Below are 17765 nucleotides of genomic sequence, written 5' to 3' on the forward strand. Positions count from 1 at the left end.
ACGTGAAGGGAGAGACGAGAGAAGACACGCTGAGCTGTAAAAATGAGTGAATGTAGAGCCATAATGGTCTGTGTTTAATCTGGCCTGATAGGGGAGAAAGAGAGGCAGTGATGGAGAAAAGGCATTAGATGTCCAGTGTTCCAGTGTTCTAGTGGACACATAGTCAGGACACATAGCCAGGACACATAGCCAGGACACATAGCCAGGACACATAGTCAGGACACATAGCCATTAGTCTACACATAGCCATTAGTGGACACATAGCCAGGACACATAGCCAGGACACATAGCCATTAGTCTACACATAGCCAGGACACATAGCCATTAGTGGACACATAGCCAGGACACATAGCCAGGACACATAGCCATTAGTGTACACATAGTCAGGACACATAGCCAGGACACATAGCCATTAGTGGACACATAGCCAGGACACATAGCCATTAGTGGACACATAGCCAGGACACATAGCCATTAGTGGACACATAGCCAGGACACATAGCCAGGACACATAGCCATTAGTGTACACATAGTCAGGACACATAGCCAGGACACATAGCCAGGACACATAGCCAGGACACATAGCCATTAGTGTACACATAGTCAGGACACATAGCCATTAGTGTACACATAGTCAGGACACATAGCCATTAGTGTACACATAGCCAGGACACATAGCCAGGACACATAGCCATTAGTGTACACATAGTCAGGACACATAGCCATTAGTGTACACATAGCCAGGACACATAGCCATTAGTGTACACATAGTCAGGACTAATAGCAATTAGTGTGCACATAGCCAGGACACATAGCCATTAGTGTACACATAGCCAGGACACATAGCCATTAGTGTACACATAGCCAGGACACATAGCCATTAGTGTACACATAGCCAGGACACATAGCCATTAGTGTACACATAGTCAGGACACATAGCCATTAGTGTACACATAGCCAGGACACATAGCCATTAGTGTACACATAGCCAGGACACATAGCCATTAGTGTACACATAGCCAGGACACATAGCCATTAGTGTACACATAGCCAGGACACATAGCCATTAGTGTACACATAGCCAGGACACATAGCCATTAGTCTACACATAGTCAGGACACATAGCCATTAGTGTACACATAGCCAGGACACATAGCCATTAGTGGACACATAGCCATTAGTGTACACATAACCAGGACACATAGCCAGGACACAGAGCCATTAGTGTACACATAGCCAGGACACATAGCCATTAGTGGACACATAGCCATTAGTGTACACATAGCCAGGACACATAGCCATTAGTGTACACATAGCCAGGACACATAGCCATTAGTCTACACATAGCCAGGACACATAGTCATTGGTGTAGTGGTACACATAGCCAGGACTCATAGCCATTAGTGGACACATAGCCAGGACACATAGCCAGGAAACATAGCCATTAGTGGACACATAGCCAGGACAAAGAGCCATTAGTGTACACATAGCCAGGACGAATAGCCATTAGTGGACACATAGCCAGGACAAAGAGCCATTAGTGGACACATAGCCAGGGCAAAGAGCCATTAGTGTACACATAGCCAGGACACAGAGCCATTAGTGGACACATAGCCAGGACAAAGAGCCATTAGTGTACACATAGCCAGGACACAGAGCCATTAGTGTACACATAGCCAGGAATTAAAACGGAGTATAGCTCAGTCCTATGTGACCATTCATAAGTTCTCACTTTCCGTAATGACTGTTTATTCATCATTTAAAACTCTAATTGGAAGAAAAGATCCAAATGCAATATGAGTTGTGTGTGACTGACTGTGAGTGCATTAAAGACTGGTAGAGATTGTTCTCTAAAGGAGACTTCTCGCAATTAGCTTTTAATTATGCGAAACCGTCTTTGTGATTTCTTGTTTTAGTTACAGATTGCCACAGTGCTCAAACGACGCTTAATTAGTCAGTCGTTGATTAGCAAGATTAGTTCCTGGGTTCCCATGGCAACAGGGGGAGGAAAGTAACACTTTTCTAAGTCATGCTGTGAAAGGCCCCCGATACCCAGACCGACCTGTAGACTGCAGCCTTCCTGTTAATGTCTGCTGCTGTTACATCACTATCATCTAGCTACCTGCTCTTCTAAACCAACCTGAAGTGGATTGGGGTTGGGTCTCTACTTGAAGAGCATCTCTACAGACTAACACATAGAGATGTAGATTTCAGTTGAACTCCACTGTGAAATCTATGCTCGTTTCAAAAGCCATATTGATGCTTATCCAGTGTCTGCTTTCATGAAATGTGAGTTATTTTTAATCTCTCTCTCTCTCGCTCACTTTCACTCTCACTCTCTCACTCTATCTCTCTGGAATGGATTAATTATAGGACAAAATTAGCTGCGGAGTTGTTTCTTGTAAATAAAACATTAATGAAGACACAATTAGCCAAGCCTGTTGAGTGCTCAGCAGCTGTGCTAGCCAGCTGTTTTAATGGGGGGAAGATATAGACAGTTGAAACGAGAGCGAGTGAATGATGGAGGAATAGATTGCACAAGCTGAGATCAGTGGCATTTAAGATGAGGGAGGAATGGATTGCACAAGATGGAAGGATAACTGAGATGAGATCAGTGGTATTTAAGACTAGGGATAACTGAGATGAGATCAGTGGTATTTAAGACGAGGGATAACTGAGATGAGATCAGTGGTATTTAAGACTAGGGATAACTGAGATGAGATCAGTGGTATTTAAGACGAGGGATAACTGAGATGGGATCAGTGGTATTTAAGACGAGGGATAACTGAGATGAGATCAGTGGTATTTAAGACTAGGGATAACTGAGATGAGATCAGTGGTATTTAAGACGAGGGATAACTGAGATGAGATCAGTGGTATTTAAGACGAGGGATAACTGAGATGAGATCAGTGGTATTTAAGACGAGGGATAACTGAGATGGGATCAGTGGTATTTAAGACGAGGGATAACTGAGATGAGATCAGAAGTGTTTAAGACGAGGGATAACAGAGATGAGATCAGAAGTGTTTTCAGGATTATCATTTTTTTATGAGCATGGCCTTATTTCTATTACAGCATACTGGACGACTGTCATTCATATTCCATTCTCCCAGCTCAATGTAACATCGATTCGTTTAGGCTACATTTAAATGTTTAGACATTTAGCAGACACTCTTATCCAGAGTGACTTACAGGAGCAATTTGGGTTAAGTGCCTTGCTCAAGGGCACATCGACAGATTTTTCACCTAGTCGGCTCGGGATTGGATCCAGCGACCTTTCAGTTATTGGCCCAACACTCTTAACCACTAGCCTACTACGTGATACTCTAATGTTCCCTGTACCCATCATGAGGTTGCTACAACCTAGCCTATGAATGAAAGTTTACCACGTACAGTAGGTGCACAGGTTGAGATCATTTTTAGTAATCAAGGTGACAGACAGTGACACATTCAATACCGAGTTGCACACTCTTGCCTGCATCTAGCTGATATAGGTTGTAATCATTAGTCCAGTTGCAAACAAGAGTTTCTATTGGACAAATGCAGGTATGTTTATCCCCGTTTCGTTCCGTTTGCTTCCATTTAGAAGCATTTAACAACAGAAGAGACGCAATGAGTACACCCCTGATCACACGCGAACACAGTTCACTTTCATAGCAGACACATACAAACAGTTTGTTGCGTTTATAAGTTATTCTCGCAACTATCTACGCACTCTCCTATCCCCTTTTCCCTTCGCTTGTGGACTTCAGTGCACACCACATCAGCTGTCTGTGACCAGGCGAAACAACTTTTCCAAGCCAAACCTTCATATCATAACCTCTAACCGCTACACACAGCCTATATCATTGTCACGTCATAGTCAACATAAACTCAGCAAAATAAAGAAATGTCCCTTTTTCAGGAACCTGTCTTTCAAAGATAATTTGTAAAAATCCCAAATAACTTCACAGATCTTCATTGTAAAGGGTTTAAACACTGTTTCCCATGCTTGTTCAATGAACCATAAACAATTAATGAACATGCACCTGTGGAACGGTCGTTGAGGCACTAACCGCTTACAGACGGTAGTCAATTAAGGTCACAGTTATGAAAACTTAGGACACTAAAGAGGCCTTTCTACTGACTCTAAAAAACATCAAAAGAAAGATGCCCAGGGTCTCTGCTCATCTGCGTGAATGTGCCTTAGGCATGCTGCAAGGAGGCATGAGGACTGCAGATGTGGCCAGGGCAATAAATTGCATTGTCTGTGCTGTGAGGCGCTACAGGGAGACAGGACAGACAGCTGATCGTCCTCGCAATGGCAGACCACGTGTAACAACACCTGCACAGGATCGGTATATCTGAACATCACACCTGCGGGACAGGTACAGGATGTCAACAACAACTGCCCGAGTTACACCAGGAACGCACAATCCCTCCATCAGTGCTCAGACTGTCCACGATAGGCTGAGAGAGGCTGGACTGAGGGCTTGTAGGCTTGTTGTAAGGCAGGTCTTCACCAGACATCACCGGCAACAACGTCGCCTATAGGCACAAACCCACTGTCGTTGGACCAGACAGGACTAGCAAAAAGTGCTCTTCACTAACGAGTTGCGGTTTTGTCTCACCAGGGGTGATGGTCGGATTCGCGTTTATCGTCGAAGGAACGAGCGTTACACCAAGGTCTGTACTCTGGAGCGGGATTGATTTGGAGGTGGAGAGTCCGTCATGGTCTGGGGAGGTGTGTCATAGCATCATCGGACTGAGCTTGTTGTCATTGCAGGCAATCAACGCTGTGCGTTACAGGAAAGACCTCCTCCTCCCTCATGTGTTACCCTTCTTGCAGGGTCATCCTGACATGACCCTCCAGCATGACAATGCCACCAGCAATACTGCTCGTTCTGTGCGGGATTTCATGAAAGAACGAAATGTCAGTGTTTTGACATGGCCAGCGAAGAGCCCGGATCTCATTCCCATTGAGCACGTCTGGGACCTGTTGGATCAGAGGGTGAGGGCTTGGCCATTCCCCCCAGAAATGTCCAGGAACTTGCAGGTGCCTTGGTGGAAGAGTTTGGTAATATCTCACAGCAATAACTGGCAAATCTGGTGCAGTACATGAGGAGGAGATGCACTGCAGTACTTAATGTAGCTGGTGGCCACACCAGATACTGACTGTTACTTTTGATTTTGACCCCCCCCCCCCTTGTTCAGGGACATATCAATTTCTGTTAATCACATATCTTTGGAACTAGTTCAGTTTATGTCTCAGTTGTTGAATCTTGTTATATTCATGCAAATATTTGCACATGTTAAGTTTGCTAAAAATAGAAATAAATTAATAAAACTAAAAGCTTACATTGACTTGTAAGAGTTCCAGTGTTGGATAGACATAGTCAGCTCGAGCCAGGTGTTTGAGTATGCTAAATTAGCCAGCTGCATTCGATGCTAGCTAAGTAATTGAAAGTGAAACAAGTATTTACTATGAAATGTAGCTTGCGCTCTCTCTCTCTCTCTCTCTCTCTCTCTCTCTCTCGCTTGTTCTTAATTTTGGAAGAAATTAATTTATTAAAAACTGTTAAACTATTGTCTCTTTCTTTCTTTGAGTGAACTACTCACCACGCTTTAAATGCGCTGCAGTGCTAGCTAGTTGTAGCTTATGCTTTCAGTACTAGATTCATTCTCTGATCATTTGATTGGGTGGACATCATGTCAGTTTATGCTGCGAGAGTTCTGATCGGTTGCAGGACGTCCTCCGGAAGTTGTCATAATTACTGTGTAAGTCTATGGAAGGGGGTGAGAACCACAAGCCTCCTAGGTTTTGTGTTGAAGTCAATGTACCCAGAGGAGGACAGAAGCTAGCATCCACAGCCCGGAAGCCTGCATGAAAACTCTGATCTCTACAGCCTTTTCACTGTGTGTGTGCATGCATGTGTGTGTGTGTGTGTTTTTGTGTGTGTATGGCTGGGGGCCCCTGGAACTCTTGTTCCATCCCCTTAGTGCTCCTTGAGGTAGGCAACTGTGTGAGTGACAGACAGACACCCCACCTATCCAAAATAAATATGCAAACCAACCGAATAAATTCAGGTATTTTCCAATTGAGGTACCTAATGGGGATATGATATGATATGATTGGCTGGTGGTTGGTGACTACTATATGAGATATCATAATGGTGATAAACCTTCAGTGACCCCAGCCTCTACCTGTAGCTGGCCAATATCAGGAAGGGATTTTTCATTTATTCCCTGAACATTGACATTTGTGGTATTGAAAGAGGACAGTGAAGGCAGTTCAGTGTGTACGCTGAGATATTCTCTTGTTTTCTATTGCAGTTTAATGTGAATGAGTGTCCTGTGTTGTCCATTAGGATGGAAGTGGATGGCTCTGACAACTGGGCCTGTATGTAATCATTATGTTAGATTGATGTTAAAGAGTCTATAATACAGACTAATACATCTGGATGTAGTATTTGTGCATGTCTGGTGAGAGGATGAATTATGCTTTGGGAAGTCTAATATTGTTATACAATAAGGGTAATATGGCTGAAAATGCTTCATACCGTTTAAATACAGAGGTGCTACTTTTTAGTAGTGAGTTTCTCAGAGGACAGCGCCTCCACGGTCTGGTGGTAATGCCATCCATGTGTTTGGACTTTACACCCCTGTCTGTCAACCGCCGTGTGCGCCTGGCTCCTCGTCCTCGTTCTGGGTGTGCGTGGTCGTGTGTTTACTCCCGACTCTGCCCTCCCATTGGCTCTCGCTGCCCCGGCTCTGACTAGGTCACAGCTGGTGCTAGTGCTCTGGAACGGCTGGGTGAGCAGACAGCTGTAGGCCCCGGCAACCACAGCTACTACTCTATCCTCTTCTTTTATGTGTTCCATTCTGTCTACATCTTTTCTACTGTTCCTGTGTGGTGGAAATAGCTTAGAGAGGGGTGATAGGTTGGAAGTGTTGTCACTTTGAGATGAAAATGCTACTGTAAACAATTGTTACAATTATTACTTCCTGATTCATGATGGTCAAATCAATACTGGCAATGCACATAGAGACTTAACTAAGGCCAGTCATTTATTTGACTCTGATCCCACTTCCCAGCGCCAAATACCATTTAAATGATCAGCATATTTCAGCTTGTTTTCCTGTGTAAGGAAACAAATGTGCTTATATCGTTAGAACACTTTCATGATGCTCTTATGACAGTCCTATTAATGTACCTTTCCCTCTCTCCTTTCTCCTCAGTGGACGACTGCACGGATTGGTCAGTGGACTACTTGAAATACAAAGTGCTTTTGGGGGAACCGGTGCGGATTAAATGTGCTTTATTCTATGGATACATCAGAGCGAACTACACCCACTCCCAGAGTGTGGGACTAAGCCTTATGTGGTATAAAAGTACAGGACACGGAGACTTTGAGGAGCCTATCTCTTTCGACGGCATCAGAATGAACAAGGAGGAGGACGCTATCTGGTTTAGACCCACCGAGCTCCAAGACGTTGGACACTATTCCTGTGTATTGAGGTCAGTTGTTCTGTTATGTTCCTGTGTATTGAGGTCAGCTGTTCTGTTATGTTCCTGTGTATTGAGGTCAGCTGTTCTGTTATATCTAGTCAACCTAGAGCAATTTAGTGCTATTAAATATAACTGCTATCTTATCTGATAGTTGTTGAAGTGCATTGTGGAAATTGGTTATCTTCCTTCCAAAATGGCTGTGTTTCTGTACCTATCCTATTCCTGGTTGTTTACATAGCAGTTGTAGGTAAATGAGTGGGGGAGAGGAGTTTCTGCAACCTATGCACATAAATCAGGCTGCTTTAAAGTCCTCCCCTGCAGATTACTAATGAATTCTCTAATCCCCAGCCAGAAGAGAGTTGGACCTGGGTCCACACTGTTAGAGGCCCTCCCTCACTTAACATGCTTAAGTTGTTTGTTTTTTTCCTCCGGGGGACAATAAGGTATTAAGTGTCATTGGCAGACCCATAACTCTTAGGCTTCTCAACTCCTGTTCTTTAACGCAGCTATAGAGTCTGGAGCGAGGGAGGAAAGATATGAAGATGGACAGTTATTCACAACTGAGGTGGTGGTGGAGGAAACAAGAGAAGTGTAGAGAGACAGAAAAGGAGAGATAATGTACCTCCTCCCCTTGTCGAATAAAAACACCCGTCGGATGACAACATTATCATTTATGAGTTCCATAATGTTGTAAAGTTTCTGGCTTCCTAGGTCATATTGATAGAAGAGAGGGTTTCATTCCTGTAAAGATTGTTCGTACCCAGGTGAGTGGGAAGGTCAGAGCAGGTGTCTTGACTTAGAAGACCATAACAACCTGCATTTTAAGCTCAGAAACACTGCTTGGCTCAACTGGGAGAGGAACCATTGTCTAGCCAACATATTCTTTCAGAGCCACTCCTTTCTCCAAACACTGTAAAACCTGATGAATGGTTTCCCCACAACATTGGAAAGATTGTGGAAGCTCATGAAAATCAAGTTGTTTCTGTGTTTTGATTGAGCTGTCCCTTTAATAAAGGCTTTGAGGTCTATAAAAAAACTCCCCATGCTGTGTTTGCCCTGGTTCTGCCTGCCACACACACATACCCACATACACTACTAGCACAGTAAGTGTGACCTCTCTTCTTCCTAACCTCAATTCAGCTGAGAGAATTTGCCCTGCCATTCAGCAGCGGTAACACTTGCATTGCTCTAGCTAACCGCCCCTTTGCAGCGCAGCCAGGGAGCATGGCTCAGAGAGTTAACACAGGCAGGCAGTCAGCCAGTGAGCAGCTCCAATCCCCCTTCTACCATGATTCTCTATTCTATTCAGTGCTGCGCTAGGTTGTGTAGCCGATGCCTGAGGAGGAACACGATCACTCACCGTGGGGTTATTGTGTAATCAGGCCGAAATAGTCGAGCCAGGAGATTTGATTTGGATGAGTGTGTTGCTTTGTAGCTAGTCACAACTGTTTACACCAATTAGGGGCAACACTTACTCTGCTATAATCATAAGAAATAATCCCATTGTTATGTTCTTTGCCCCTGCCTGCCGTCAACCTTTACCAATCTCCAGGTCCGTAGGAATCGTCCGAAGAGGAAAGATGTTCTTCTCTAGGGTTTTGACAGGATGCTTCTGGATGCAGTCCCACTGGTTTTAATTCCATCAATGTGCTTTAATTGAATTGTTCAAATGAAGAATTTATGTTATTGATTGGCTGGAGAGTGCACATACCTTATCGTTGCTGTCTGATTAAAACCTCTTCTCTCCAAAACAGAAACTGTTCTGGAAATATTTTCCCGTTAACTAAAATACATTTTCTTGGTCTGAGAGTCATGACTGTCCTTACTCCACTCCCTGACTGTTTTACCACAACTGCTATGTAAACAACCAGGCCTAGGATAGGTACTGAAACCCAGCCATGTTGGGAGACAGATAGCCGATTCCCACACCGCACTTAAAAAAAACGACCAAATATCACTTTTATTTAATAGCACTAAATTGCGTTTCACAGCTCTACAGATATAGGACCTTAATTTGATCCAGAGGACATTGAGGGGTGTTACTGGTTTAAAAAAAGTATAATATGAACATTTGCATAAAATGGAGTTACAAGGTTTTTAACCGACAGTGACATTATGTTTCCCAGGTAGAAATCCTTGGCTCTCAAACATGGCATGTGTGTTTCTGTGAGATGTATCCTCACATTGCCCTCCCTGTGATGAGGCAGATTTAGTTCCCTTCCATATGTTGGACATACAGAAACATGTTATCTCCCATAATTAATCTGGAGGATTCATTTAGTCCAAATCTGTTACCAAGTACGCTACATGCCAACATACTGCCACGCTCCATGCTTTTCTGATCAACAGATTGACTTCTGAAACATATTATTAACACTAGACATTAAAATCAGAATATCTCTGACATTTTAGTATCTGTCGGAAGTTTGTAATTTTAGTCGTACAATGAACAGAAAACGGAAAAAGAAGGTTTGCAATTGAACAAGCCTTTTCTTTTTATCTGTAGCTATCCCTACAGAGAACATTTCACTGGATTGCTTTCCAAGTCAATAAACGTTACACTTCCTTGTCACGCTGCATTGCTGCTGTCTGGCTGTGCAGCCTGTGGTAGTGAAAAGAGAAAACGTGTTACAGTATTGTGTATTAATAATTATATAGTAATAACTTATTAACCTCTTCGGTTAAGGACGTCTTTTCTTGAATGGCTCATTAGTTCGCTTCATTGTAGGTCGTTTTTAGTGGAGAGCAAAGTGTCTGCCAGTTAGAGCTGGGAAAACCTACTCTACCTTAAAGAGAGAGAAATCCCATGTCTGTAGGGGCCTATACAAAACTTCCTCTGTTTCAGGTTCAATACTTCAATGGAAATGTTAAATGTATAGAACTGCTGTATATAGAATCAACCTGTACTTTGGCTTAGACTTAAAATCACCCTTTGATTCTGAGAGATGTTCCTTTCAGTGTTTATCTATTCAACATATCACTGTCCCCAAATGACACCAATCCCAGACACATTATACACACTTTTAAACCCCTCACCATTTCTCATTAAGTTACCCTCTGCTGTACAATATTGTGGTAGATATTGTTGCTGTGTTGACACACGTAGTAAAATATGGAAATGGAATGAACAGATCCCAACAATAGCGTACACTGTCATTATGGAGATATGACTTATAATTCCTCCCCTCTTTTCGGGCCCAATCATCACAACACTGCAGCAGAATCCCAGGATGCGCTCCTTTGGACTCAGCTTTGCATTTTCCTATGTAGCAAGGCCCTCGCATATGTTAACATATTGAATTTGGATTAGGCAGTGGGCACAGTGAGGGAGACAAAAGAGGAACGTTGTGGCTGTAGAGAGAAAGAGATTAGGATCAGGGTCTTTGAGCAGAGCATGGAATGAGTCTTACTTCCAAAAGTCACTATCACACTTTAATCTGTGTTGCTACAGCCTTTCATTTCTCTCTTACCCTCTGGGTGGTTTTCTTCACCAACATTTTCATTTTCATCTTTTCATTTCAGGGCAAACGCTGTTACTTTGATTTTTAGAAACGCTGTATATATTATTATGTCAAGCGGATGAAGCCTGTCAGTCATGTATGTACAGTATACATCTAGCCTTTTCACCAGATGTCAGTGGAGAGTGTATGATAGAACACTAATAATGAGGCAGATATACGCATGTTGTTTTAGTCCTTCAGAACACACATGTAGCGATCCAATGACCCCAAAACATTTCAACCCTTATTTCCCTCCCCCTCAGTGTCCCCACAACCTTTCAACCCTTATCTTTCTCACCTCAGTGTCCCCACAACCTTTCAAACCTTATCTTTCTCCCCTCAGTGTCCCCATAACATTTCAACCCTTATCTTTCTCCCCTCAGTGTCCCCACAACCTTTCAACCCTTATCTTTCTCCCATCAGTGTCCCCATAACCTTTCAACCCTTATCTTTCTCCCCTCAGTGTCCCCACAACCTTTCAACCCTTATCTTTCTCCCCTCAGTGTCCCCATAACCTTTCAACCCTTATCTTTCTCCCCTCAGTGTCCCCACAACCTTTCAACCCTTATCTTTCTCCCCTCAGTGTCCCCATAACCTTTCAACCCTTATCTCTCTCCCCCTCAGTGACCCCACAACCTTTAAACCCTCATCCCTATTCCCCTCAGTGACCCCACAACCCTTCAACCCTCACCTCTCTCCCCCGCAGTCTCTATCTCCATCTCTCTCCCCCTCTCAATCTCTCTCTGTCTCTCTCCTGCCGATCTCTCTAATAGTATATCTTCCTTCTCTTCCACTGTGTTGCTGCTCTATATGATGTTAAACTGTGTATTCTAGGTATGCCTTGAGTGTTTCTGTGTGTGTGTGTGTGTATTCAGCCCATGATGCATATGCTCGGCTGCACTAAGAGAAGTCAGAGGGCACCAATGTAAAAAGAAAAAGGGGCCCTCCAGGTGGCTGTGCTGTGCTCAAAGCCTACCGCTGACAGGGACGTAATGTGTCTTCAATCTGTGTGTGAAATCAGCTCTAATTCAGCCATATGATAGGGGGAAAAAGACCATACAGCCAGGCAGACAGCACACGCTAACCAGTGAGGATCAGGAGACACATTAACCAGGGAGGACCAGGAGACACGTTAACCAGGGAGCACCAGGAGACACATTAACCAGGGTGGACCAGGAGACACGTTAACCAGGGAGGACCAGGAGACACGTTAACCAGGGAGCACCAGGAGACACGTTAACCAGGGAGCACCAGGAGACACGTTAACCAGGGAGGACCAGGAGACACGTTAACCAGGAAGGACCAGGAGACATGTTAACCAGGGAGGATCAGGAGACATGTTCCGGGATTACTCCAATGGCATTGAGGAGTACATCACATCTATCATTGGCTTCATCATTAAGTGCAATCTATGCCATCATCCAAACAGTGACCGTATGTACATACCCCAACCAGAAGCCATGAATTGCAGGCAGCATACGCACTGAGATAAAGGCTAGAGCTGCCACTTTCAAGGAGTGGGACTCTAACCCGGAAGCTTAAAAGAAATCCCGCTATGCCCTCCTACGAACCATCAAACAGGCAAAGCGTCAATACAGGACTAAGATTGAATCATACTACACCTGCTCTGACGCTTGTCGGATGTGGTAAACCAATACAGACTACAAAGGGAAGCACAGCCGATAGCTGCCCAGTGACATGAGCCTACCGGACGAGCTAAACTACTTCTAAGCTCGCTTCGAGGCAAATAACACTGAAACATGCATGAGAGGACCATCTGTACCGATGCTGTGTGATCACGCTCTCTGAAGCCAATGTGAGTAAGACCTTTATACAGGTCAATATTCACAAGGCCGCAGGGCCAGATGGATTACCAGGACATGTACTGCGAGCATGCGCTGACCAACTAGCAAGTGTCTTCACTGACATTTTCAACCTCTCCCTGTCAGCGTCTGTAATACCAACATGTTTTAAGCAGACCACCATAATGCCTGTGCCCATGAACACTAAGGTAACCTGCCTAAATGACTACTGACCTGTAGCACTCACGTCTGTAGCCGTGAAGTGCTTTGAAAGGCTGGTCATGGCTCACATCAAAACCATCATCCCAGAAACCCTAGACCCACTCCAATTTGCATAACACCCCAACAGATCCACAGATGATGCAGTCTCTATTGCACTCCACACTGCCCTTTCCCACCTGGACAAAAGGAACACCTATGTGAGAATGCTATTCATTGACTACAGCTCATCGTTCATCACCATAGTGCCCTCAAAGCTCATCACTAAGCTAAGGACCCTGGGACTAAAAACCTCCCTCTGCAACTGGATCCTGGACTTCCTGACGGGCCGCCCCCAGTTGGTAAGGGTAGGTAACAACACTTCCGCCACTCTGATCCTTAACATGGGGGCCCCTCATTGGTGCGTGCTCAGCCCCCTTCTGTACTCCCTGTTCTCAGCCCCCTTCTGTACTCCCCCTTCTGTACTCGCTGTTCACTCATGACTGCACGGCCAAGCATGACTCCAACACCATCATTAAATTTGCCGATGACACAACAGTATGATGACATAACCTGATCACTGACAACAACGAGACATCCTATAGGGAGGTGGTCAGAGACCTGGTCGTGTGGTGCCAGGACAACAACCTCTCCCTCAACGTGATCAAGACTAAGGAGATGATTGTGAACTACAGGAAAAAAAGGACCGAGCACGTCCCCCATTCTCATTGAGAGGGCTGCAGTGGAGCAGGTTGAGAGCCTCAAGTTCCTTGGTGTCCACATCACCAACAAACTAACATGGTCCGAGCACACCATGACAATCGTGAAGCAGGCACGACAAAACCTATTCCCCCTCAGGAGAATGAAAATATTTGGCATGGTCCTCAGATCCTCAAAGGTTCTACAGCTGCACCATCGAGAGCATCCTGACAGGTTGCATCACTGCCTGGTATGGCAACTACTCGGCCTCCGACCGCAAGGCACTACAGAGGGTAGTGAGAACGGCCCAGTACATCACTGGGGTCAAGCTTCCTGCCATCCAGCACCTCTATACCAGGCGGTGTCAGAGGAAGGCCCTAAAAATTGTCAAAGACTCCAGCCACCCTAGTCATAGACTGTTCTCTCTGCTACCGTACGGCAAGCGGTACTGGAGTACCAAGTCTAGGTCCAAGAGGCTTCTAAACAGCTTCTACCCCCAAGCTAGTCAAATGGCTACCCAGACTATTTGCATTGTCCCCCTCCCCCCTCCCCTCTCCACTCCACTGTCACTCTCTATTGTCATCTATGCATAGTCACTTTAATTACCTACATGTACATACTACCTCAACTAACCTGTGCCCCCCCGCACATTGACTCTGTACCGGCACCCCCCTGAATATATTGTTATTTTTTACTGCTGCTCTTTAATTACTTGTTACTTTTATCTCTTATTCTTATCTGTATTTTTTAAAACTGCACTGTTGGTAAGTTAGCATTTCACTGTAAGGTCCTGTTGTATTCCTGTGACTAATAAAATTTGATTTGATTTGGTATGCAAATGCGAGCAAACAGAGAAATGTCACAGAGCCACATGAGGGAATAGTTCAGGGGGAATCCGCAGTTAGCAGTTGGCTGTTCACATGCATTCAGGGCCTTCGTGTTATTAATGGTGTCAAGGCATGTCCTGTCCTACCATGCCTTGGCTGTCACCAGAGGAAGGAGAGACTGGATTAGTATTCCACTGCAGGGCCCAGCTGGTGATCTCTCAGTCAAATGGGACGTCCAGAGACACTCCGTCACTCTGCCACCAGTCAAGCCCTGTCCCATTGATCCAGCCCCGCCGTCACAGCCAATCAGAGCCAGAGACTAAGGAGGGAGGGGGGACTGGAGGGGGAGGTGAGGTGGAGTGTATGATGTATTCTAGACTGTGTTTGTCTTATGTCTACCTGGCAGGCACCTAGCTGTTGTCTGTGTGAGACTGGGAGGTGAGTGAGTGTGTGGAGACAGAATTACCTCTTGGTGGTAAATGCTTTCTAGTAACAAATGGTAGCCTTCTCTCTCTGCCCTTTGGTGAGGAAAACATACGTACACACACACACACATGCACACACACACACGCACGCGCACACACACACACGCACATGCACACGCACACACACACACGCACATGCACATGCACATGCACACACATTCCCAATTTCAATGTATTACCTTGCTCCTACTAGACAGGGGACACCTCATGTTATGGCCTTGAGTGTGATGTGAGAAATGTTTTATTAATTAATTTGCCATGAATTATGGAGTCTTCCTACTATTTAAACTCATCAGAGAATACATGGTCCATTAAAAAGGATGATGAAGTACATTGTTAGGCAAATTAGAGTCATTTATTTTATCTTGAGGAAGCAGTGAACTATAGTTTTTTGGAATGACACAGGTGTAAAGGTTTTGTCTAGGAAGTAAAAACGAAATTCCACTGTGTCTGAAAGACATTCATGGTACCACAAAGTGATCCTTTCAACTGTGGCACCGCATATATTGTGTGACCATTTTACAGAACGATTACTGTGTAATATTGAGGTTTTGCCCTCTGTTTAATATCTGCCACTCGACAGTAACGATGCATTGACGGTGAGCTATTACACAAATATACGTCCTAATACTTCAGCCAGCCACTTGTGTGCTTTTTGTGAGGTTTCCCAAGGCCAGGGTGCTTCAGGGTGCTTCCCAAATAACACTCTATCCCCTATATAGTGCACGAGCCCTGGTCAAAAGTAGTATATATAGGTAACAGGGTACCATTTGGGATGCACACTCGATGTGATTGGAATAGGATTTAATCCAGCGGATGCATGTGTTAAGGTCTGCATCAATCTGTTAGACACTCTTCACGCTTTTGCTGATTGGAGATTTGTCCTGTGCTCTTGCCTCAGTTCCATTTGATTAAGCCTGAAGCCTGAATCCCAGAGGCTGCATGCGGGAGGAAATCTGAGGCTGGGATTGGCTGAGGAGATGGGTGGAGTTACCGGTCAGCTACTGGGTGATGCCACATCCTCACCTGTCACAATCGTGTGTCCTCGCACGGCTACCCAGGACAATTCTTTTGAAAGGTCATGTTACTAATTTCTCAAATGGAAATTTGCCCCTGTACCTCACTGGGCCAATTGTGCGCCGCCCTATGGGACTCCCAATAACGACCGGTTGTGATACAGCCTGGATTCAAACCAGGGTGTCTGTAGTGACGCCTCTAACACTCGGGAGCCCAAACACATGACACATGAAACATATGAAAACCACGTTTGACTCCGTTCCATTTATTCCATTCCTCCCACCAGCCTCCACTGCAGTGAACATTTGACATGAGTGTATGGTAGATATTATTAGTATATTGTAATATTACAAAATTACTCTGGAATTTTTTCTGTTCTACCTGATAATTAATTTTCCTCACCTGTTGTCCCATGTCTAAATCAATCCCTGATTAGAGAGGAAGAATGAAAAAATGCAGTGGAACTGGCTTCTTGGTCCAGAGTTGAGTTTGAATCTGCTATCTGATATCGTTTTTTTGTTGTTGTTGCGACATTTAGATTCTGTTTGAAATGAAAGCACTATATAAAATAAATCTATTATTATTATTATCTGCACTATGCCTCCCAAGCCAAGTAGGCAGGCTGAGAGAAAGGCATCAAACTAGATTTGGACCAGCAGTATCTGATAGTAGAGACACTGACCTTCTCTCGTCATATCAGATGGGGTTTTTATCTGCCAGACAAAATGTCAGAATGCACTTTCTTCCTCAGCAGAATCCAATTGACACTGCCTCCCTCCCCCATCCTCACCCTCTTCCCATCCCTCCATCGCAGCCCCCTATTCGCAAACGCTAGAACTCTGATCGAGACAACCCCTATACTACAGCTGTCACTCAAGGGAGGAGAAGCATAACATGAACAGGTTATTCAGACGTTTGGAAAAAAGAGAGAATCAAAGTGGTTTGGAACTTGGAACTTTAAAGAGGAACTTTGACCATTTTACTCTCTCATTGAAATATGTCTGTACCAAACGGATATAGGCCTACTCAGTATATAGGTTTTAGTATGCATGATATTTCTGAGTGGCCATACATTTTGCCCGTAGGCTTTGGGAGGACAAATGAATAAGGCCACGGTAAAATGAAAGAGACAAATTGTTTCATAAAGTTATGGAATCTAGTTGAAAATACAGGGTTGGGTGAAATGATTTCCCTCAAGGCACCGTTCACTGAGGGATTAGAGACGGGGTAATAGAGCAGGACAGACCACTGCATGTTAAAGGTAACAGCACAGCTAGAGTTAGGACAGCCAAGGCACTGCCAAAAGCTCTCAGTCAGATGGATTGGAGTTCTCCATCACACCTGGGATGAAAAACGACAACTTTGCATAAGATGTGCAGATAAAGAAAATGAAGGCGTGGTGACTAAAGTAGTTCATTGAGGTGCTGTATAACCAGTCACATACTGAAGGCGTGGTGACTAAAGTAGTTCATTGAGGTGCTGTATAACCAGTCACATACTGAAGGCGTGGTGACTAAAGTAGTTAATTCAGGTGCTGTATAACCAGTCACATAATGAAAGTGTGGTGACTAAAGTAGTTAATTCAGGTGCTGTTTAACCAGTCACATAATGAAGGTGTGGTGACTAAAGTAGTGCATTCAGGTGCTGTATAACCAGTCACATAATGAAGGTGTGGTGACTAAAGTAGTTCATTGAGGTGCTGTATAACCAGTCACATAATGAAGGTGTGGTGACTAAAGTAGTTCAT

At 44.4% G+C, this 17765-nt stretch overlaps 1 protein-coding gene across 1 annotated transcript in view; it reads left to right on the forward strand.

The window, feature by feature from the left end:
- Positions 1-17765, forward strand: part of LOC139414081 (interleukin-1 receptor accessory protein-like 1) — a 362260-nt gene that overhangs the window by 140396 nt on the left and 204099 nt on the right. Inside the window, exon 3 of the mRNA XM_071161964.1 lies at positions 7220-7499. Coding sequence (XP_071018065.1) covers positions 7220-7499 — 280 coding nt within the window. The remainder of the gene's footprint in view (positions 1-7219; positions 7500-17765) is intronic.

Source organism: Oncorhynchus clarkii, chromosome 7 (genome assembly GCF_045791955.1).
Source record: "Oncorhynchus clarkii lewisi isolate Uvic-CL-2024 chromosome 7, UVic_Ocla_1.0, whole genome shotgun sequence".
Taxonomy (NCBI): domain Eukaryota; kingdom Metazoa; phylum Chordata; class Actinopteri; order Salmoniformes; family Salmonidae; genus Oncorhynchus; species Oncorhynchus clarkii.